The sequence below is a fragment of the Onychomys torridus genome, chromosome 8, assembly GCF_903995425.1.
Source record: "Onychomys torridus chromosome 8, mOncTor1.1, whole genome shotgun sequence".
NCBI classification, from domain to species: Eukaryota; Metazoa; Chordata; class Mammalia; order Rodentia; family Cricetidae; genus Onychomys; species Onychomys torridus.
The window spans coordinates 90,148,385-90,170,044 of record NC_050450.1 but is presented as its reverse complement, the minus strand read 5'-3'; the positions used below and the strand labels follow the sequence as shown (position 1 = coordinate 90,170,044).

Below are 21,660 nucleotides of genomic sequence, written 5' to 3'. Positions count from 1 at the left end.
ATGGCTTGCTCCAGGCCTGGCGATGCCCTTCAGTACTGTATACCCTGAAGACATATGTGGGGGGCTCTTTTTAGCCCTTCCCACCACATACCCTTTCTTCTCTTGATATAGGGTCAGGTGTAGGGGGTGTGGCCGTGTGAAGAGGCCTGAATACTGGCAGCCATCAGGATATCCCAGTTGTGTCTTCTCTCTGCCTGGGATGCAGTGGGCCACTTGGCTGGGGGAACATCTTCCTAGCCCCGTGTGGCCTCCCTGGGCTAGAGAGAAGAACGTAGGATTTTCCTTTGGAGAAGTGGGGAGAAAAGGAGATGAGTTGCTGTTATCTTTCTGACTTCCTTCTTCCCAGGCAGTGGTATCCTGCCTTCCCCTTCCTGTTAGTGGCTTTGTGGGGTGTGGGTTGGGCTTGGGGCTCCCTGCTGGTATGATGTTTGCCTGGTTGCCCTGGCAACCCTTGGGCAGTTGATGAGGAATGACATTCAGTGACCAGAGGACAGTGCACAGGGATCAGGAGGTCAAGACCCAACCTTCCCATAAGCCAGTTGGAACCTTTCCCATTCCGTGGCCCATTGTCCATGTGTACCTCAGAACCACCCAGTGGATCCCTCTAGCACTATGCCCTTTCCAGGGAATCCTCCCCTGGTGGAGACTGAGGTCCTCGCCACAGCTCTAGCCCCCACCCCCCCAATCACTCTTCCTGTCTGATTCCCTTTCCTTTCCTGTCTCCTCCTCCCACCTCCTCCCTGCACTCCCATTCTCTCATCCCCCCTCCCCCAACACAGCTGCTGTTGGCTCACTCTATATATAGCGGCATTTTCAGGGTAATTACAATAAAACTGTTGAAAAGAGATAATCCAGCAGAGGAAGCCGGGCTGACTCCCAGCCCTCACTTGTCCCTGGCTTGGTGCAGCCCTTACACCCCCTTTTCCCTGAGGCCTTCTGTTCCCACCCTGCCCCCTCCGTGCCTGCCTCCCCTGCCCCTCACCTGCCTCACTTGCCCCAGCTGAGATGAGACTCAGAGAGCAAGCTATCTGGAGGGTCTTCGCAGGCCCGATCTCTGCCTCAGTTTCTCTTCAAGTATAGGCTTAGGTGGGGAGAAGGACAAGGGCCAGTGAGTGAAAATGTGGGATTTAGACTCAGCTTGTGGTTCTTCAGGCACCTGGCTGTGTTTGGTCAAGTTACTCAAAACTCTCTGCCTCGGTTTGCTTATCTGTGAAAGGGGTGATGATAATAGAATCGAACTCCTGTATCACTGCGCAGTTGAAATGAGCGGTGCGTATAAAATGCCTGGTGTTAACTGTCAGTGACAGTATCGGGTGTTGAGCACTGACACTCTCCAGCTGCTGTTCATCACACTCATGTGTAGATATGTTTTTCCCTCAAACCCAAGGCCTTGTGCATGCCAGGCCGACCCTTCCTGCATCCCTGTTGCAGAGTTTCCTATTGAAGGTGGAAGGTCACGACTTCAGCCTCATTTAGAGAAGGTGGAAGGCAGTATCTGCGCAGGTGGAGAGGTTTCTGTCATGCAGAGTCTAGCGGACCTGTCTGGTAGTCTCTTGGGCCCTGGAGCCAGGCTGTCAGGGCTGAGAGCAGTCTGGGACTGGACCCACTGACCACTTGTGTGTCTTGTGCCCACAGTGGAGGTGAAGCCGGTGCTGCCAGGAGCCATGCCCAGCTCCATGGGGGGTGGAGGTGGAGGTAGCCCCAGCCCTGTGGAGCTTCGGGGAGCTCTGGCAGGCCCCATGGACCCTGCGCTACGGGAGCAGCAACTGCAACAAGAGCTCCTGGTGCTGAAGCAGCAGCAGCAGCTTCAGAAGCAGCTCCTGTTCGCCGAGTTTCAGAAGCAGCATGACCACCTGACGAGGCAGCATGAAGTCCAGCTGCAGAAGCACCTCAAGGTGAGCGAGCGGGGCTCGGGGCCCACCGGAGGCGCAGCCCTGCCCGGGCCTGCCTCACCGCGGCCTCTGCCCTCCCGTACCCACCGCAGCAGCAGCAGGAGATGCTGGCGGCCAAGAGGCAGCAGGAGCTGGAGCAGCAGCGGCAGCGGGAGCAGCAGCGGCAGCAAGAGGAGCTGGAGAAACAGCGGCTGGAGCAGCAGCTGCTTGTCCTACGCAACAAGGAGAAGAGCAAAGAGAGTAAGGCCAGTGGGCAGTTCCCGGGCCCTGCCACACCGCAGCCCCAGCTCCCGGCGCCTGGCTCAGCTGCGCCCTGTTCCGTAGGTGCCATCGCCAGCACCGAGGTAAAGCTGAGGCTCCAGGAATTCCTCTTGTCGAAGTCAAAGGAACCCACGCCAGGCAGCCTCAACCATTCCCTCCCACAGCACCCCAAATGCTGGTAATGGCCCTGGGGGGCAAGGGTTGGCAGAGGGGCCCTGCTCAGGGGCTGCCTGGTTAGGGGATGGCTTGGGGCTCCCTGTGTTGTAACTGTTTTTGAGTTCTGCAGTCTGTCCTAATAGGGAAGCTCCCCGTCCTGGTTCTCTTCCTCCCCTTCCCAGGACCCACTTTTTACCCCCCCCCCCTGTAATGTACAACCCGAGCTGCATGAGGGGTGGGGGTGGAGGTAGCCACCCGCCACGTGGTCTTTCCATAGCTATTCTTTGCTATGCTGCATGTGGTAGCATGTGCCTATAGCTGTAGCACTCGGGAGGTAGAGGCAGAAAGAATAGGGGTGCATATTCGTCCTTGGCTACCTAGCAAGTCTGAGGCCAGCCTGGGCTATATGAGACCCTCTTTCAAAACATCAAAATATAAAGACAAACCAAAATCTTCCAAATCAAACGACTAGCCTATCGGTGGCAGGTCCAGGGGGTAGGTGGTAATCTAGATCTGCTTCCACCCCACCCCCAGGGGAGCCCACCATGCTTCTTTGGACCAGAGTTCCCCTCCCCAGAGCGGCCCTCCTGGGACGCCTCCCTCCTACAAACTGCCTTTGCTTGGGCCCTATGACAGCCGTGATGACTTCCCCCTCCGCAAAACAGGTGCGTGTGAGTCCTGGCTTTCAGGAACATGGCTACTAGGGTAGAAGTGGACATGTGCCCAGGGCAGTACTGCTGCTCCGAGTTGACCCTGGCTGGTGGGCTGGGCTTTAGGTTGGCGTGTAGCTCAACCTGAGTCCAGCTACTTTCCCTCCAGCCTCTGAACCCAACTTAAAAGTCCGTTCGAGGCTAAAACAGAAGGTGGCGGAGAGGAGAAGCAGCCCACTCCTGCGTCGAAAGGATGGCACTGTTATTAGTACCTTTAAGAAGAGAGCGGTTGAAATCGCAGGCGCAGGGCCTGGGGGTAAGGCCTCCTCTCCTGTCCTTATGGTGGAGGTCTGGGAGGAGGGGCGGCTCCAAGCAGGCCCAGGTGACAGCCACTTCTCCTGTAGTGTCGTCCGTGTGTAACAGTGCGTGTAACAGTGCGCCCGGCTCCGGCCCCAGCTCTCCCAACAGTTCCCACAGCGCCATCGCTGAAAACGGCTTTACCGGTTCAGTCCCCAACATCCCCACCGAGGTACAGGACTGGCTGAGGCCGGGGACGGGGCAGCGGGTACAGAGGTGCTCTTTCTTTTGGAAGGAGGAGTTTGGCTCTCTGGTCTAGCCGAGTGCTCAGCCAAGATGCCTCTGTGTACATTTGGAGGGTTCTTGCCTGGATATGTCGCCTTGAAAAGAGATTTGTCCCACAGGCCCCTGTCTCTCTGTCACCCCCACTCGGGGCTCAGGGTTGGGGGAGTGAGAGACCATTCAGAGCCCTCGGCTGTGGTCCAGGTCGCCCCCCTTGGCTGTCTCTCTTTGTCTGCTTTCATGCCTGTCTTTGCTGACTTCTCCCCAGATGCTCCCCCAGCACCGGGCCCTCCCTCTGGACAGATCCCCAAACCAGTTCAGCCTCTACACGTCTCCTTCTCTGCCCAACATCTCCCTAGGGCTGCAGGCCACAGTCACTGTTACCAACTCGCACCTCACCGTAAGTACAGGGCGTGCGCACGCATATCCTCGCTAGGGCCTTTACCTTTCCCAAAGCCCCAAGGGGGCTGAGAGGGCATGGCCTGATCTGGTGGCTGGGCAGAGAGTCCAAGAGGGATGCTGGTCTGAGTTGGCAAGACGGGTAGTCTCAGTCTATGCCTTATCTACCATCACCCTCCTACCTCTCCAGGCCTCCCCGAAGCTGTCGACACAGCAGGAGGCTGAGAGGCAGGCCCTTCAGTCCCTGCGGCAGGGTGGCACACTGACTGGCAAGTTCATGAGCACATCGTCCATCCCCGGCTGCCTGCTGGGTGTGGCACTGGAGGGCGACACGAGCCCCCATGGGCATGCCTCCCTGCTGCAGCATGTGTTGCTACTGGAACAGGCCCGGCAACAGAGCACGCTTATAGCAGGTGAGTAGATGAACGGTGTGCCTGAGAAGGGGTGTTCGGCTCTCACGGGAACTCAAGTCAGGGCTCTCCCTTAGAAAAAAGTAGCCAGGAATCCTTCTAGCCCTGCCACAACCATTAGCAACATCATCGATTTCTTATTCCGAAAGCATCAGGTACCAGGCACTGGTCGGTATTCCAGGCACTTGACCGAACCTGCCGCTGTCACCAAGTTCATATTCCATAGCAGAGCTGGCCAGCAGGAATAATGCAGACCGCACTCTGTTTATTTAGTTAGGTGGGTTCTTTTTGGGGGGTGGGGGTAGGCAGGGCTCACTGTGTCATTATGTAGCCCAGGTTGGCCTCACACTAAAGGCAGTCCTCTTTCCTCAGCCTCCAGAGTGCTAGGATTACAGACATGATATAATCACACTAAGCTACAAACCTATACACTTGACGTAAAACTTCTACCACATTTAAAAAAAAACTGGAGGTGGGGGCGGAGTTTTGAGACAGGGTTTCTCTGTGTAGCTTTGCGCCTCTCCTGGAACTCACTCTGTAGCCCAGGCTGGCCTCGAACTCACAGAGACCCGCCTGCCTCTGCCTCCTGAGTGCTGGGACTAAAGGCGTGCGCTGCTGTTGCCCAGATTATATATTTAACTTCTATCTAGAATATTGCTATCATTTCAGTTTTTGTTTCCTGTGAGCCTTGGAATCCCATGTATGTTTTATACTGGTAGCTCATGTCAGTTTAGGCCATGTTCAAAGGCTCACTCATTGCCCATAGCAATGACATTGGACAGCATTAGACAGTCAGTCCTTAGTACCTGCGAACATTCTTAGGGGGTCTGCTAGAAAGACACATGATCTTGACCCAGAACTTCTCAGCCTGGCAAGATCTCCAGAGTCTACTTGTTGAAGTTGGCTAGAACTAATCATTGTTCCTGCCTGTGGTGGGCCCACGACTACCTGTGCACACTCAGGTAGACCAAAGGGAGAGAAAAATGACCTTAGGAAGGCTTGCTGTTACCAGTGGCTCAGAGCTCACTGGTCAGGTATAGGGAGGAGAGAGAATGGGACCCCCAAATAGTGCTTACTCCCCTTCTCCACCTCCATAGTGCCACTCCATGGGCAGTCCCCATTGGTGACGGGTGAACGTGTGGCCACCAGCATGAGGACAGTGGGCAAGCTCCCGAGGCACCGACCTCTGAGCCGCACTCAGTCCTCCCCACTGCCGCAGAGTCCCCAGGCCCTGCAGCAGCTGGTTATGCAGCAGCAACACCAGCAGTTCCTAGAGAAGCAGAAGCACCAGCAGATGCAGCTGGGCAAGGTACATCCAGACAGACGACGACGTCCTGGGCTACCCAGGAGTGAGCCAGGCTGGCAAGACACCTGGGGGCTGGGCCTCGGGGAGCTGAGTGCTTGGAGGGGCCACCTCCGCTTTTCCCAATTCACATGGAGTTGTGTGGACAGGTGCCTGGCGGGGGGGGGGGGGGGGGGGGAGAGGGTAGTAGACCTACTTGGGCAAAAGGCTGCCACAGCCGCACCCACCCCCAGACAGTGTCCTCTCCTCTCCCAGATCCTTACCAAGACTGGGGAGCTGCCAAGGCAGCCCACCACCCACCCTGAGGAGACAGAGGAGGAGCTGACAGAGCAGCAGGAGGCCTTGCTGGGGGAGGGGGCCCTGACCATGCCCCGGGAAGGCTCCACAGAGAGCGAGAGCACCCAGGAAGACCTAGAAGAGGAGGAAGATGAAGAGGAGGATGAGGAAGACTGCATTCAGGTCAAGGATGAGGACGGTGAGAGCGGTCCTGAGGAGGGCCCCGACTTAGAGGAGTCCAGCGCTGGCTACAAAAAGGTACCTCCCACCCACTTGGTCTCCACCCACTGCCCTTCCCCATTCTCGTCAGTCCCCAGCCGTGAGGTTGCCAGGCCTTGAGCAGCTTTCCAGGAGGGAGTGGGAGGGGCCTCCTGTTTGGTCCCTGAGCTGTGCCCGCCCTCCTGCCCGCTCGTCTCCCTTTGCGACTGCACTGCCCTTGTCACTTATCTGTGCCAGTGTGCTCGTGCGTGTGTGTGCCTGCACATGGCCTGTGTGTATCTGCGTTTGTGTCTGCGTCGGCTGGTTGTGCGTTGGTCTCTGCGTGCATGCGTGCATGTGTACACACACGCCCCCACTGTTACTACAGTGTGCCTTGAGCCTAGTGCGCTCCATTCATTGCGGACACAGCCCCAAGCCCTCAGGCCTGACTCATCCCGCCCCCACCCACCCCCGTCCCTCAGCCTCTTACCTCAATGCTACTATTTGGAGTGACTCATCACATCCCTCATCTTCCCCATCTTGCAGGAGATGGCAAGGCTGGAGTGTCTCCTGTCCCTGGAGGGAGCAAGCGGGAGGAAGTGGGGGAAGGAGGAGACTTGGGGGCCCTCTGGAGGCTGAAAGGACCCTGTTCTCAGTCCCATGCCGGCTGAGCCTGACACAGGCCTCTTCCTGCTCCTTTCTAGTTGTTCACAGATGCCCAGCAGCTGCAGCCCCTGCAGGTGTACCAGGCACCCCTCAGCCTGGCCACTGTGCCTCATCAGGCCCTGGGCCGCACCCAGTCCTCACCTGCTGCTCCTGGGAGCATGAAGAGCCCCCCAGACCAGCCCACTAAGCACCTCTTCACCACAGGTAAGCCCCACCACTGCCCGTTCCGACCTTTCGCCGTGCACCAGGGGCTTGGATGTGTAGCATCCACGATCCTGCATTCACGCTGCATGGAAGGGAAAGGGGTCTTCATCTCTCCCTGTGCCCCACAGCTATTCATGGGGGCAGCAGCAGCTTCTCTCCAAGCAGGAGGGTAGACAACCTCGGTCCTACTCTCTGGGCCAGGCAGCATTGTCTTCCCCGACTTCCCACCTAGGGCACCTGCTTTTACACCTTCTTCCCACGAGTCCTGGAGCCTTGGGTGGAGGGTGTACTGTCGCTTTTAGTTCTTGTCCTTCTAGCCTCCTGGCCTCCTTCTGCCCTGTGGGGTTGGCAGCGAGGCTTCAGTAGAACCCAGAAGCCTTTTGCCCATGCGGCTGCCCCATGCTCGGTTCTGACATGGCACAGACTGGCTGGCTCTGTCTCGCCAGTGGGGAACAGTGCACGGGCAGACATGATGGGGAAGAGGAGGGATGCACCATGGGAACGGCATAGGGGATGCAGAAGACAGAGATCGGAACCCGCCGCAGCCGGGCTGGGTTTGAAGAGAGCAGTTTCAGGAGAGGAGAGAGGGTATGTAGGTGAGTGTTGGCGGAGAGCTAGGCTAGCTAGAGACAGTTACTAGGACAGGGTGTGCCGTGTGGTTCAGAACAGTCCTGGCTGACACAAGGGTCTGTGGCCCAGGTGTGGTCTATGACACGTTCATGCTGAAGCACCAGTGCATGTGCGGGAATACACATGTGCACCCAGAGCACGCCGGCCGCATCCAGAGCATCTGGTCCCGGCTGCAGGAAACTGGCCTGCTCAGCAAGTGTGAGGTGAGGGAGCACCCTACCTTCGGCTGGGACTTCCAGCTGAGTGATGCCTTCACTCCCCTCCTAACAAAGCCTCTCCCACACCCTAGCCCTCCAGTCAGTTCGGAGACTTCCCCAGTTCCACCCCCTTGTGGTCTGCTTCCCTCACTGTCCCCAGTTAACCTGGGAAAGAATCCTGGAGTGGGGTCTCTCAAGGGCCAAGGCATAGTTATCCAAATCCTTTAGATCTCCTGGAGGTTGGCTCTGTGAGCACTGGGCTGTAGTTGTCAAGAGATTTGAGCCTTGTCAACGCTCTCTGGCCTCTCTTGACCTCCTCTGGCAGCGGATCCGGGGTCGCAAAGCCACGCTGGATGAGATCCAGACAGTGCACTCGGAGTACCACACCCTGCTCTATGGGACCAGCCCCCTCAACCGGCAGAAGCTGGACAGCAAGAAGCTGCTTGGTGAGCTGCAGGGCATGGTCACACGTGTGTCCTCAGTCTGAGTGTGATGGGGCTGTCATGAAGACCACCAAGCCAGAGAGGCAGCAGTCCTAGAAGGTCGCACGCACCCCAAGAGAGTGCCGTTAGCCTAGATGCAGATTGAACATACTGGAGGGCACAAGGCATAAGGGTGGACTTGATGATGGTCGGTGGTCTGTGTTTCTTCTCAACCTGTCATGTCCCTACTATTTGCCTGTAGAGATAGGTCATCTTCCCAGAACAGGAGATAGAGGCTTTCAGCTGGCATGGACTGCATAGCCCATGCCAACTGGCACCTGGGACACCTTTCCGAGCATCTCTGTCCCTCTTCCCTGCAGGCCCCATCAGCCAGAAGATGTACGCCATGCTGCCTTGTGGGGGCATTGGGGTGAGTTGGATATGTGGGAGTGGGAGTGGACACGTGGCTCTCCCAGCTCTGCCCCTTCCTCCCTGCCCCCCATGGCTGCTGGCCTGCTTTCTGGTGCCCACTCCCGTTCCTCCCCTCCCCCTGCAGAGGGCACACTGAAGCCCGATCTCCTGCCCCTGCAGGTGGACAGTGACACTGTATGGAATGAGATGCACTCCTCCAGTGCTGTGCGGATGGCAGTGGGCTGCCTGGTGGAGCTGGCCTTCAAGGTGGCTTCGGGAGAGCTCAAGGTAAGGGTGTATTTGTGGCCTCCGTGCTCCTTGGCTGGTGTTCGGGGGCAGCATGGACCTCCCTTTATCAAGACATTGTTCTTTGCAACTTTGAAGCCACAATGGGGAGAAGCTTGAGGGACAGCCATGGTTTGAGGGTCATGGGGGACCAGGTAGGCACCAAAGCCTGAGGCTCTCGTGTGTAAGTGGGGAGGGACAGCTGTTTGCCTGGAGGGCTTGCATTTGGCATTCATGGAAGTGCAGTCCTGTGCCCCACTTCTGGCTTGTGCCTCTCTCCCGTGTCTTCCCTGTCCCTGGCCACACGGCTTTCCTGACAGTTGCCTCTCTGCTTGTACTTCAGAATGGGTTTGCCATCATCCGGCCCCCAGGGCATCATGCCGAGGAGTCCACAGCCATGTGAGTACTGCTCTGACCTGACCCTGGCCCCCTGCCTGTCTTTTACCTGAAGCAAACCTCCCTTTGCTCAAGCTGACCTCCCTGCCCTCTCCTCCTCCCCACACCCCTCAGGGGATTCTGCTTCTTCAACTCCGTAGCCATCACAGCTAAACTCCTGCAGCAGAAGTTGAACGTGGGCAAGGTCCTCATCGTGGACTGGGTAGGCAGTGGGCTGGGATGCCTGGGCAGGGATGGGCAGAGCTGTGCCAGGGAAGGCCTTCAGAAGTGCCTCCACCTCTGGGCAGCTCACTCCAGCTCCGGATGGCTGGCAGTAGAGCTGACTCCTTGGCCTCCCATGTTGATAAGTTAAATCCTTCCTGTTGGGGTTGGGGATTTAGCTCAGTGGTAGAGTGCTTGCCTAGCAAGCGCAAGGCCCTGAGTTCGGTCCTCAGCTCCGGAAAATTAAAAATTAAAAATTTAAAAAAAAAAAGTCCTTCCTGTTTCATTGGCAGGAGGGTCCTTTCATCCCAGTCGGGTGGTTCCTCCCTGGAGACCTCAGTGTGCTTTTACCTTCAGTTTACCTTATCATCCCCCAGCAGCCTCCAACACCCAGATGATTTCCTACCCTGAGCAGTAGGGACAGGGACGCTACCACTACTACCAGAATCCATTTTTCTCCCTGCCCTCACCATAGGGGCTGCTGTGTGCCAGGAACCCGACACTGTGCTGTCCACAGCCACCCCTAGCAGAGCTAAGTCCTCCATGTGTCTAAGTGAAGACACTGTTTGGGTTACGTATCTAGGATGCCACACCTCTGCTCCTGAGGCCGTGGGCCTTCCTCAGCCTCCCGCTGTCATGGTTTGGAAAGTGTACTGTGCTTGAGGAATCACTGGGCAGTTGATCAGCAAGGGTACAGTTTTTGAAATCCAATTTTGGTTTAAAAACATGTATTCAGGTGTGGTGCACAACTATAATCTCAGCATTCAGGAGGCTGCGGCAGGAGGATTGAGAGTTCAAGGCTAGCCTGGACCACTTAGTGAAACCCTGGCTCAAAGTAAAACCAATTCATTAAATGTTGGATCCTTCTTCAGAATTTATGTGCCTGTGTTAAATTTCTTACCAGCCTGGGTTTCCCTTGCACTTCGGTGAAATGGGTTCTGCAGGGAGGTAAACTGTATTTATCTCGTGGTTCTAGAGCCTGGTGTCGGTGTCACAGCCCCGGAGCCTTTGGTAGGCTCATCTTCAGAGCTGATGGTAGGGTGGGTAGGGAACAGGTGGCATGTTAACCTTTGGATTAGAGCTTAGACTGATGCCCAAAGCACCCTCCACTTATCCTCATCAGGACATTCACCATGGCAACGGCACCCAGCAAGCATTCTACAACGACCCCTCTGTGCTCTACATCTCCCTGCATCGCTATGACAATGGGAACTTCTTTCCGGGCTCTGGGGCACCTGAAGAGGTACAACTCCTGAGCCTTCATGTGAGCCCTTCTGGGAGGTAGCAGGCTATGGCAGGAAGCCACAGAAGCCCATTCATGGTGCCCGTCCCTGTGGCGTGCGAGGGCTCCTTGGTGGGAGGACCACACAGGTCTGACTGCCAGTCGGGCAAAACAGAGGTCAATGGAGTGAGACCTTGGAGGCAGGGGGTGGGGTAGTGTTTAGGATCCAGGGCAGTGGAAGTAACCTCTCCTACCTTGTGCCAGGTTGGTGGAGGGCCAGGCGTGGGGTACAATGTTAATGTGGCGTGGACAGGAGGTGTGGATCCCCCCATTGGCGATGTGGAATACCTGACAGCCTTCAGGTGGGGACTGAGAAGGGCCAAAGGAGGGGTGGGACCCAGAGCTGGCAGGGGCAGCAGGCGCTCAGTTGGGATGGTGGAGGGGTATGGCTCCAGTGGAGAACAGAGCATGGCAAGGCTCAGCCTGGCCTCTGCTGGCATTAGCTTGGGCCATCCCTTTACAGGACAGTGGTGATGCCCATTGCTCACGAGTTCTCACCTGACGTCGTCCTAGTCTCCGCTGGGTTTGATGCTGTTGAAGGACATCTGTCTCCACTGGGTGGCTATTCTGTCACCGCCAGATGTGAGCCTACTAGGGGTCTGGGAGGGTGTGGAACACCGAGGCACATGGGACAGGGAATAAGCTGGCACTGCAGGGAGCAAGTCTAAGACTTGCTAGCTCTGCCCACTCTTCTGCCAACCCTGCCCTGGGGGCTATCAGGTAGAGGTGGAGCAGCAAACGAAGTGTCTGCCACTGAGCTTACTGGCCTTGACCTACCGGAAATGCATCTCACCTTAGCCTGTCCTCCATTAATTCAGACATTTTGCTTCATGGTAGAGGTGTTGGGGCTTAAGTCCTGCTGTCACATTTTGTGCTCTCTGTCTCCTTTCTTGTTTTGTTTTCCTTCCGTCTCTTTGATATGATTCCACCATTTATCCTTCTCTCTTGACTCCTGTGCAAAGGTTTTGGCCACCTGACCAGGCAGCTCATGACACTGGCAGGGGGCCGGGTGGTGCTGGCCCTGGAGGGAGGCCACGACTTGACCGCCATCTGTGATGCCTCTGAGGCCTGTGTCTCGGCTCTGCTCAGCGTGGAGGTGAGTGGGAGATAGAGAGGGGGAACAACAGGTAGGAGCTGATGGGTCAGCAGGGATGTCCATTTCCCTGGGTCAAGGGGCCCATGGGGCCCCTTGAGGTTTGCCTAGGTCTGAGAATAGCTGGCCAAGGCAGGCTCTCTGATTAGGGCTTCCTGTCAGAAATGGGGATAGTTGGGAGGTGGGCATCACCTCTCATCCCGCTCTAAGACCGCTCTTCCTGTCTCTGCAGCTGCAGCCCTTGGATGAAGCAGTCTTGCAGCAAAAACCCAGCGTCAATGCAGTTACCACACTAGAGAAAGTCATCGAGATCCAGAGTGCGTGGGGACAGGCAGAGGGGCTCACACCTCAACCCGTCCGGCATAGGGGACAGGGTGCCGGGGCTAGCAGGTACATCTGGGTCCGTCTGCTCTCCCTGAACCTGCCTGTCACTCTTACACAGGCAAACACTGGAGCTGTGTACAGAGGTTTGCCACTGGTCTAGGCTGCTCTCTGCGGGAGGCTCAGACAGGTGAAACGGAGGAGGCCGAGACTGTGAGCGCCATGGCCCTGCTTTCTGTGGGGGCTGAGCAGGCCCAGGCTGTTGCCACTCAAGAGCATAGCCCCAGGTAAGCATCTCGCCTCCCACCCCCTGCCCTGGCCTAAGGCAGTGAGTGCTCTCTACTCAGTGCCCTCCCTGTGCTCGTCCCCACAGGCCAGCAGAGGAGCCCATGGAGCAGGAGCCAACCCTGTGACACCCTGGCCCCCATTCCTCTGGGCTTCATCATTGTGATTTTGTTTATTTTTTCTATTAAAAACAAAAAGTCACACATCCAACAACGTGTGCTGTGTGGGTCTCTCAGCCTTGCTTCTCCAAGCTGCTCCAACCACCACCACATGGTCCCTGCCCCAGCTTTAGAAATCCACTCCTTCTCCAGGGGGTTGGATGCCGTGTCCATCTGCTTCTCCTCTCTTGTTATCTCACACTCAATTCTCTGTACTGTTTTCTTTTTTACCTTAGACAGTACTTCCAGTAGTACCTCCAATTCTGGAGCTACCTGAGATGGGGACAGTTAAGTTGGTGCCTTGGCTTCGGCTGGCTTCCAGGGAATGCCTTAATTTCACCTCCGCCCCACTCTGTCCTCAGGAGGGTCCATTCCTGTTTAAGATGCAGAGAGGAGGTGGGGTAGACTTCCACCCTGTACTTCCCTCTTCCTCTCTGTCCTCCTCAGCATTCTGCAGGCCCCACTCCTCTCTGGCCTCGGCACTGCAGACTTGTGCCCAGATTTCTTGTTTCGTGCTCCCAGGAGCCCAGAGGGTTCAGGGTGATCTGCAGCTGAGTTAGGAGAGGCCAGGAGGACCTGCATACACAGGCAGGTTCTCCACCTTATTCTCTTGATCTCCCTGCCTTGTGCTGACCCGTCCCATCGTAGAGGGGAGAATGTGGACTCTGGGTGGGGGCTTCAACTTCTTGCAAGCCCCTTTGATGTTCTGGACCAGATTTTCTTCAGCTGCCAGCCTGCTTCAAGGGGAAAGATCAAGACATAATTCCCTCTGGAGCCTTTTTGCTTTGAAGCCTGGAGATGCTCAAGGAGGTGGTTCTCAAATGGACAGGGCCAGAACCCTGTCCAGAAGCCAGGGCGGGGTGGGGTTGGGGCTCTCAGCAGGAGGAGGTTAGGGGCTGTCCGTCTTCTTTTCCAGTAACCCTGTGTCCAGAAGTTGGACCCCTCAGGCTTCTAGTCAATGTGCTCTAGCCTATAGGAAACCAAAGATGGGAAGGGGCTCCTAGCCACTCTTCCCCCCTATACCACATACTCTCTCTCTCCTTCCATCCCCAGGGCCCAGCACTCTGTTTACATATTATCCTGATGGGGGCCTGAACAGGGCTGAGGGAACTGGGGAGTTAGTAGTTGCTGTGTTTGTGTGCTGTCTAGCTCTCCTTGCACTGAGCCCAGGGCTCCAGGCCTCTCCCTTTCCCTGTGGGCTGGTCTTGTTCTTATGTAAACCCACTCCTGCTCTGTCTTCCTGGACATGGAGTTTAGCGAAGTATTTTGTATCCTGTCACACTGTGTGTCCTGTGTAAATAAACTTGTCTGTGGCAGTGCCTTCTGGGAATAATGTCTGTTCTCTGGGTTCCCAAATGGAGTAAAAGTTCTCATTCCTTTCCTAACAAAAATGCTGCCTTTTCTTCAGCCTTGGACTAGAATTCAGTCTGAGAAGTGGGGGGCTAGGGTGGGAAATCTCTGCTCTACTGGGGGGTGTCCCCTGAATTGTTACCACCCTGTCTCAAGAGAGCTCTGCTATGGCCTTGGTAGGGAGGAGAGGTGAGGACTCAGCTGAGTTTTCAGCCCCTTTTACTTCTGTCTTTGTATGGGGCAGAGGCGCCATCGTTACGTATGCATCAGTGGAGATATGAGCATAGGCAAGAAAGGAATCCAGAAGTTTCAAGAGCTTTATTGGGACCTTCCTGAGCTGTTTGTCAGTGTCAGGATCCCAGCTTCCCGTCCCCACCACACCTGCTGTTGTGTTTGCTTTGTGGGGACCTTGGGGGAAGGCAGGAGGCAGCCTCCTTGGGAAACAGGTCCTTCTTTAAAGGGGGCTAACACTGTAGGACACGAGACAGAAATGATGTTCAATGTGATCCGGGCCTGCTTTGGAGCCCAGGGAAAGACTGCCTCTTAGAGTGTGGTGATCAAGGAGTGCTGTCTTTGGGGCAAGAGAATGGCAGGAGGCAAAAGACATCAAGAGGAGCGAATAGGTGGTGCCTCCTGGGCACTGAATGTGTGCACCAGCCAGGGCACCAGGGCCAAGACCAGGCAGGGCCAGAGGGTGTATTTGAGGAAGTTGAAGATGTAGAAGAGGCTGATCTGAGGTGGGTGGCCCAGCCATTCCAGGATGGCCAGCAGCCCCATTGCCAGCATAAAGCATGCTATCTTCTGACCATTTCCTAGGTGTGCCCGCCGTATCTGGGCATAACAGGGAGAGTGTAGGGCAATGCCAAGACCCAGGGCAGCTCCTGAGTCCCGGCTCAGTGAGGCAAAGGGCCGACTGTCCAAACGCACCCACTCGGGCCGCTCACACCACTTGAAAGCCAGGCTGACGGACCTGTGAGGAAGAAGAGTCTTTGCCAGGAGAGACTGGAATCCAGAGAGCCACTGGCTCTTCGCTGTCTTCCCTTGGGGGCCTACTCGCATGTATATTGACTCTGCATCTCTGTCTAGGAGCAGTTCATGAGCCCTTTTACTGCCACAGTGAACCAAAGGCCCACCATCTAGATAGCTGCCCAGACTCCAAAGCAGGACTTACCAGGAAAGATCCAGGCCTAATGTAAAGAGAGTCCAATACATGAGGCTGGCACCCAGCATGAGGGCCAGAGCAGTCAACCCATAGAAGCTAAGCTCTCGTTCCATGGGCACCCGGGGGGCCATTAGCCACCCAAGGGCAGCACCTAAAGGGATGCAAAACAGTTTCAAGATGTTTGAGGATACGATCCACCCCCTCACCTGCAATTCATCTCGGCAAGAAACCAAAGACAAAGGTGGGGACCTTGAGTTGGCTCTACAGAAGCTGGGAATGCTGGGAAGTTCCTAGATTAGTCCTCCCACTGCCAAAGACACCCTCTTGTCCCAGTTGCTCACCACTTATAAGGCCCGCCAACACCTGGTGAGGGAAATGTGCCAAGAGGAAGACCCGAGATAAGCCGACAGCCAATAGGAAGGTGCAATAAGCCAGGCTAGGAATCGCCCTTACCCAGGGGCTAGAAAGAAGAGACAAAAGGCAGGGGCTTGGCTTTCTTCAGCATCTAAATACTTCAGAGTTTGAACCAACGCCCCCAGGTCACCACAACTCTAGCTCCCAAACTAACATGCTGTGGAGACTTTGGGGTCCACAATGCTCCTACCGGTGGACAATATCATGGTCATACCTGTGGGACCGAGAGGCCACCTGAGAAGAAATGGCTGTCATTACGGGCCAGAGAGCTGCTCCTGTGACCATGCAATGGCCAGAAGGGCTGCCTGCCGGGAGATCCAGAAGTTCATGGTGAAAAAACAGAGGTGAAGCCCAAGTGCCCCTGGCGATGCCCCATCACATCTGCCTCCCCTGGATGTGAAGACAGCTTGCCCAGTAGCAGCCTATCTCTCCCCCTGAGGACTTTCTCTCAAGGTCACTGTTCTTGGGCTTCTGCCTTGCCATGTCCCTGGCTTCACCCTCTATGAGGTGATTACCTGGCACGAGGCAGGTCACTCAACCTGGTCTTTCCCAGAGTTTGTTTTCTGAATCAGTAACTGAGAGGCTGGGCCTGTTTTGGACCATCTTAGCTGAAGTACATGGAAATGTTTATCCTAACCTTAACCACACCAAGAATGGGAGGAAGTTGGAACTTTTCCCACCTGGACCGGTCTCACAAGAAGAGGGGAACTGATGAACCTGGATTGGAGTCTGGCTGGAGTACCCAGACTCGTGCACCCACCAAAAGGGCCTGTGTCCAAACAGAAACCTGGAAGACACAAGGCACAAGACCACACTGACACACGCACAGTGCTAGAGGGACACAGGGTCACTAGGGATCCGGAAGACCTGCTGGATGCACTCAGAAGGTTACTCCGATTCTAGATATTGTCTTGCCAGGATTCTCTCCTTTGGAATACAGAAATGCACACATTTTCCTTTGAAAGTGATCTGGAGGCCAGAGGTTGTGGAGAGAGGCTGTGTCCATGTGCTCAGAGACACATGTCCCACTGCATGGCCAGCTCTTCTTGGGACATGGCCTTCGTGACCTCCTTCCCCATCCTTGCTCGTCCCCTCAAGTGCCCGGCTCCAGACTGGATTACCCACTTCTGGATTATATAGGTGAGTGTCTCGAGTGTAAAATTGGGAGGGGAAAATGTACAGAGGGGTCTGAGAAAGACATTCCCCCCCCCCAAAAAAAATTACAACTCCCTTGGCCTAGTGGGTGCTTGTCTGGTTTCTGGAGAGCCCAACAGAGATGAGGCTGCTGTGGCCAGAAAGAGAAAAGGCAGGAGAGAGGGAAGCAGAGCGCTGGGGGTGGGGAAGAGTTCAGAGGAGACTGGCCTTTTCTCACCAAAACCTGAGCCTCACACACACATCAAGTGTTGGCCACAAAGCTAAATAAAACGCATATGGGGTCAGGCTTGCTAGTGCATGCTGTCATCCAAGTACTAGGGAGACCGAGGCTTAGATAGTGAGACTGTTTCAGTGGAGGAGGAGGAGGAGGAGGAGGAGGAGGAGAACTAGGATTAGGGGCTATGTTACTCAGATATTAAGCACTGGTCTTACCCAGACAGAAGGAGGGAAGAGCACAGAGCATAGGATGGGGGCCGTTAGGCCAGAGGGAAGTGATAAGACAACCGCTTTTAGGTTTACAAGTGAGGATGAAGGCCTGTGGAAAAGGGCTGGAGGGAGGGGACTCCCAGTCTGCTCTTCACTCAGTCAGTCTAGCCCATTCAGTGTCTCTCTAAGAACCTCCCTTTCTACTTCAGGGCTGGGGACTGGGCAAAAACAGCTGAGGTGGAGGTGCGTGTTCCCTGCAGGGAGGGCAAGGCTTCCTTTTAGTCTCTAAAGTTTGGTTGGTGCCTTTTAAACCTCACCGGGCACTCTATAACCAGGGGGCCTTGTTAAAATGCTGATCTGGCCCGGAGCACTGCCTATGCTCTTGAGCCGGAGCCAGGGACCACACCTTCATTTAGAAAGCAACTGCTACCTAGCACAAGTTAACCAAATGAACCGGTGAATGAAATGGTCGGCTAAGAAAGAAGACTTTCAGCTACCTAAATTATTTAGAATAATTGCTAATAATGGATTTCCAACTACAACTAAATTTGGAGTTTCCGAATCAGTAGGTCTGAGGCGGGGACTTATTTGCAGTTGAACACGCCCCTTAAGTCATTCCTCTGATTGAGACAGTTTGAGGGTAGGTGAAATGCGAGGTCTGCAGCCAAGATATTAAAAAAATTTTTTTCAAGGTGAAAACTAGGGCCTAAGGGATAAGGGTGGCATTGACTTTGAGGTACATACTCGAGGGAGAGCAGGACCTCAAAGGGGTAGGGGAACCAGGATGCCCGAAGGTATCTGTCTCACCACTTGAAGATGAGGTTGAGCCACTCAGTAATGAAGGTGATCCAGAGCACGGAGATGCCCAGTCGGCGAGAGGCGTAGTAGGCCGCGGGGAAGAAGAATATAAAGAGGTTCTTGGGATCGCCCAGAAAGGTGACCCAGAGCCACATGTTCTCTAGCCCGGGAAGCCGGTTCTGCAGCGCTTCGGCCATCGCGATGCCGGCGATCAGCGTGGACTCCATGGTGAGTCGGGTCCGTCAGGCTGGAGTCCCCCAGGCTTGCAAGGAGCAAGTAGGAAGGAACGCAGTCAAAAACCAAGCGGCGGCTACCTGCTGGCCTTCTAGAGCCCGCCCTCCCCGCCAGGGGTCTAAAACAAGCTCCACCCCCCCCCCCCCCCGCCCCCCGCAGTCCCGGGCACACGCCAGTTGGGCTTGTAGCCGGGACTGTTTCCTACGACTGTTTCCTACGACGCTCTTCCCCGGCCTTCCTCTCTACTGGACAGCGGAGGGGACAAACCTTTGGGAAGGCGTTTCCTCAGGGCCCCACGTGGCCGCTGTTGCCAGCACGTGGGCTGCCGGCGTAGCGAAGAAACCCGCTGCTGTTCCGGGTCAGGGAACAGATGAACCTGGGGACCAGCGGTGTGTCCCGGTTCCTTGTTCTGATGCTGAGAAGGCGGATGTCTAATCTCCAGGGTCTGGGTACCTTCTGAATCTGACCTCTCTTCTCCAACATCACTACCCACGTCTCTCAACTGTAGATCTTTTGGAGAGAAGGAAGTCAAGTTGGAGCTCCTCGAGTTACACACACCCTTTATCTACTCTGTCTCCCATCCTCCTCCATCTTCAACTTCGATTTTGAGATGTCTTTCCTCAAGAACCCAGGGCTTACATGTGTGTGTTATGTGTGAGAAACTCGCCTTGCCCTCACCTCTACCATCCTCCTGCCATTCAGAATTCCTCGCTGGGCAGATAAACCAAGAGGTAGTAATGAGGAAGGGCACATGCCTACGGTTTTGGAAATAATTTGGAGGGACACAGAAGAAATCACAACTTTTAATGAAAGTCTGCTTATAGGTAGAGGCATGAGCGTGTTGATGCAGCTCTTCAATTTTATTTATTTATTTATTTTCTGTTTTATTGTTTTGTTTTGTTTTCAAGACAGAGTTTTCATTATGTAGCGGTGGCTGTCCTGGAACTCACTCTGTAGACCAGGCTGGCCTTGAACTCACAGAGATCTGCCTGCCTCTGCCTCCTGAGGGCTGTGACTAAAGGTGTGCGTCACCATGCCTGGTTCTCTTCATTTTTTAGTGCCTCAGGCTACTTTGGTCTTGAAGTTTTCTAAAGAGTGGATGAGAATGAGGCTGTGAAATTAAGAAGGTGCTGTGGAGGGAAGCTGGATGTAAAACTCAGTCAGTTCATGTCCTTGAAAGTGTTTTTCAGTTGCTTCAAGAAGCCAAAAGTTCATATGGAGTTTATATATTTATTTATTTTTGAGACAGAGGCCTGGCTGTCCTGGAACTCACTAGATCAGGTTGACCTTGAGTTCACAGAGATCTTCCTGCCTCTGCTGGGATTAAACTTGAGTTTATTTAGTTTTGAGATAAATCTGGCTCAGGCTGGCCTTGAACTCCCAATTCCATAGGAGTGCTGCTGTGATTATAGGCATGGGCCTCCACTACCCACCTTTTTTTTTTTTTTTTTTTGAGATAGCGTTTCTCTGTTTAATAACCCTGGCTGTCCTGGAACTCACTCTGTAGACCAGGCTGGCCTCAAACTCACAGAGATCCTCCTGCCTCTGCTTTCCAAATGCTGGGATTAAATTGCCCCACCACTACCAGGTCACTACCCACTTCTTAAGGAGTCTTGGAAGTTCTGCTCTGGCTCCAGACTCTAAAGTCACAACTTCATCAATCTACATCAGCACCCTGATTTACAATAGTTTATTTTGAGTTACTAGGGATTCAACCCAAGGCCTGGCACAAAAGAGTCAAGTCTTCAACCACTGAACTATATCCTCAAGCCATGCTTTACGACTTAAAAAAACATTTCTTATTAATTTTTTCATTTATTGTTGTTTGTATATGTCTGGAGAACAGAATTAGTTTTTCCAGTAAAAACCTTTTCACCCACCATGAGGGTGCCAGGAATTGAACTTGGGTCTCCGGAAGATTTAAATTTTCGGGGCTGGAGAGATGGCTCAGCAGTTAAGTGCTTGCTGCTCTTGCTGAGGACCCAGGTTCATTTCCCAGCACTCACAACTATCTGTGACTCCACAGGCAATCTGATACCATCTTCTGACCTCCACAGGGCATGTGGCATGCATACATATATGTGCAGGCAAAATATTTACTCATAAAAGTAAAACAGTGCAGGCTGGAGGCACAAGCCTATAATCCCAGCACTCGGGAGGCAGAGGCATGCAGATCTCAGTGAGTTTAAGGCCAGCCTGGTTTACAAAGCTAGTTCCAGGACAGCCAAGGCTCTGTTACACAGAGAAAACCTGGCTCCAAAAACCAAAATAAGTAAATAAGATAAAATAAGTAAAGTTATGTTGAAGAAAAATAAATAAATTAATAAATAAAGTTAATAAACATTTAAAAATGATTTAAATTGTGTCCAGTTCTGAGTAATGTCATGGAATCTGGATCTATCATGCTCTATCCAGCCTAGGATGTGGATCACCTCTTTGTCTAAGATCCATGCTGTACATGCTATTTAATCCATTAGTCAATTAGACATCTTGATAAGGAGATCAACTCTTTTGAAATCAAAGTACTTGTGTTCAAGTAATTCTTATTTTACTTAATGATGGCCCAATGGTGATGTGGTGATTCAGAAATGTCATAGAGAAGCTTCCTTAAAGCGAAAGGTGAAAGTCCTGACAGACTGAGAGACTGCACTCATGAAACTTTTACATGATATATTGTTAAAAATAATTCTATTTTAATTAGAAGTTGTTAAGCTCTTACTGGGCCTAACATAAACTCTGTCATCTGTATGTATGGATAGAAAACAACATTCTATGTAGACATTCCTACTTTCAGAGTTTCAGGCATGCACTAGGAAAGGAGGAGACTAATGACATCATACAAAGTGGTGTCAGGGCTGAGGACTCAGAGGTGGTCGAAGGCTCTGAGTTCAAACCCAGCAGCACTCCTCCTCTCCTGGAGAAGTGGAGTTATCTCTGACTTATTATAGAGCCAGAGCAGAAACACACAACACTCCTCTGAGAAAAGCATAAGCATGGAGGAGAATTTTTATGCCTATTAAAATGATTGTATCAGCCGGGCAATGGTGGCGCACACCTTTGATCCCAGCACTCAGAAGGCATCAGAAGGCAGAGGCAGGCAGATCTCTGTGAGTTTGAGGCCAGCCTGGTCTACAGAGCGAGATCCAGGAAAGGCACCAAAACTACACAGAGAAACCCTGTCTGAAAGAAAAAAACAGATTGTACCAATGCTGCCAACACAAGGAAGTTTTTGCCTGTTGGAGCACAAGGAAACACTTTTGAACTTTGTTCAGGCTCACTAGTAGTGCCAAAGCTGGCCCTCTGCCTCCCTCTAAGCTAGAGAAAGGCCAACCGGTTTCTCATAGTTTTATATTATGGGTTGGGTGGATGAAGGATGACAGTTGGTGGTGAGAGGTTTAAAAGTGCATCTGCGTGGTCTGGTCTACAGAGTGAGTACCAGGACAGCC

At 53.9% G+C, this 21,660-nt stretch overlaps 2 protein-coding genes across 10 annotated transcripts in view; one reads left to right on the top strand and one right to left on the bottom strand.

Moving 5' to 3' along the window:
• Hdac5 (histone deacetylase 5) overlaps nt 1-12,727 on the top strand; it is a 34,767-nt gene extending 22,040 nt beyond the window's left edge. For 7 of the 9 annotated variants that reach the window (XM_036198305.1, XM_036198308.1, XM_036198304.1 and 4 more), the window contains 24 exons: nt 1,636-1,895; nt 1,985-2,132; nt 2,217-2,331; nt 2,844-2,974; nt 3,129-3,275; nt 3,364-3,488; nt 3,807-3,938; nt 4,128-4,350; nt 5,445-5,656; nt 5,906-6,184; nt 6,829-6,994; nt 7,694-7,827; nt 8,147-8,267; nt 8,624-8,673; nt 8,835-8,942; nt 9,283-9,338; nt 9,450-9,537; nt 10,660-10,779; nt 11,023-11,120; nt 11,282-11,400; nt 11,781-11,914; nt 12,144-12,228; nt 12,354-12,519; nt 12,606-12,727. In XM_036198305.1, coding sequence (XP_036054198.1) covers nt 1,636-1,895; nt 1,985-2,132; nt 2,217-2,331; nt 2,844-2,974; nt 3,129-3,275; nt 3,364-3,488; nt 3,807-3,938; nt 4,128-4,350; nt 5,445-5,656; nt 5,906-6,184; nt 6,829-6,994; nt 7,694-7,827; nt 8,147-8,267; nt 8,624-8,673; nt 8,835-8,942; nt 9,283-9,338; nt 9,450-9,537; nt 10,660-10,779; nt 11,023-11,120; nt 11,282-11,400; nt 11,781-11,914; nt 12,144-12,228; nt 12,354-12,519; nt 12,606-12,645 — 3,257 coding nt within the window. In that variant the 3' untranslated portion in view covers nt 12,646-12,727. Of the gene's footprint in view, nt 1-1,635; nt 1,896-1,984; nt 2,133-2,216; nt 2,332-2,843; nt 2,975-3,128; nt 3,276-3,363; nt 3,489-3,806; nt 3,939-4,127; nt 4,351-5,444; nt 5,657-5,905; nt 6,185-6,828; nt 6,995-7,693; nt 7,828-8,146; nt 8,268-8,623; nt 8,674-8,834; nt 8,943-9,282; nt 9,339-9,449; nt 9,538-10,659; nt 10,780-11,022; nt 11,121-11,281; nt 11,401-11,780; nt 11,915-12,143; nt 12,229-12,353; nt 12,524-12,605 lie in introns of those variants that run through there. The other 2 variants (XM_036198306.1, XM_036198303.1) reach the window with 2 other exon arrangements.
• Nucleotides 12,728-14,324: 1,597 nt separating this feature from the next.
• Nucleotides 14,325-18,346, bottom strand: G6pc3 (glucose-6-phosphatase catalytic subunit 3). The gene is made up of 6 exons (XM_036196389.1): nt 17,990-18,346; nt 16,282-16,388; nt 15,816-15,906; nt 15,529-15,647; nt 15,197-15,338; nt 14,325-14,995 (listed from the first exon to the last, which is right to left on the bottom strand). The coding sequence occupies exons 1-6, from the start codon at nt 18,205-18,207 to the stop codon at nt 14,632-14,634; spliced, it is 1,041 nt and encodes a 346-aa protein (XP_036052282.1). The 5' UTR covers nt 18,208-18,346; the 3' UTR covers nt 14,325-14,631.
• Nucleotides 18,347-21,660: the final 3,314 nt, after the last annotated feature.

Coding starts and splice junctions, on each gene's coding strand:
- G6pc3 (XM_036196389.1), bottom strand. CDS start 18,207: ATGGAGTCCACGCTGATCGCCGGCATCGCGATGGCCGAAGCGCTGCAG. Junction 15,907..16,281: donor TTCTTGTGAGACCGGTCCAG/GTGGGAAAAGTT, acceptor ATCTCCCGGCAG/GCAGCCCTTCTGGCCATTGC. Junction 15,339..15,528: donor GTTGGCGGGCCTTATAAGTG/GTGAGCAACTGG, acceptor GCATCCCTTTAG/GTGCTGCCCTTGGGTGGCTA.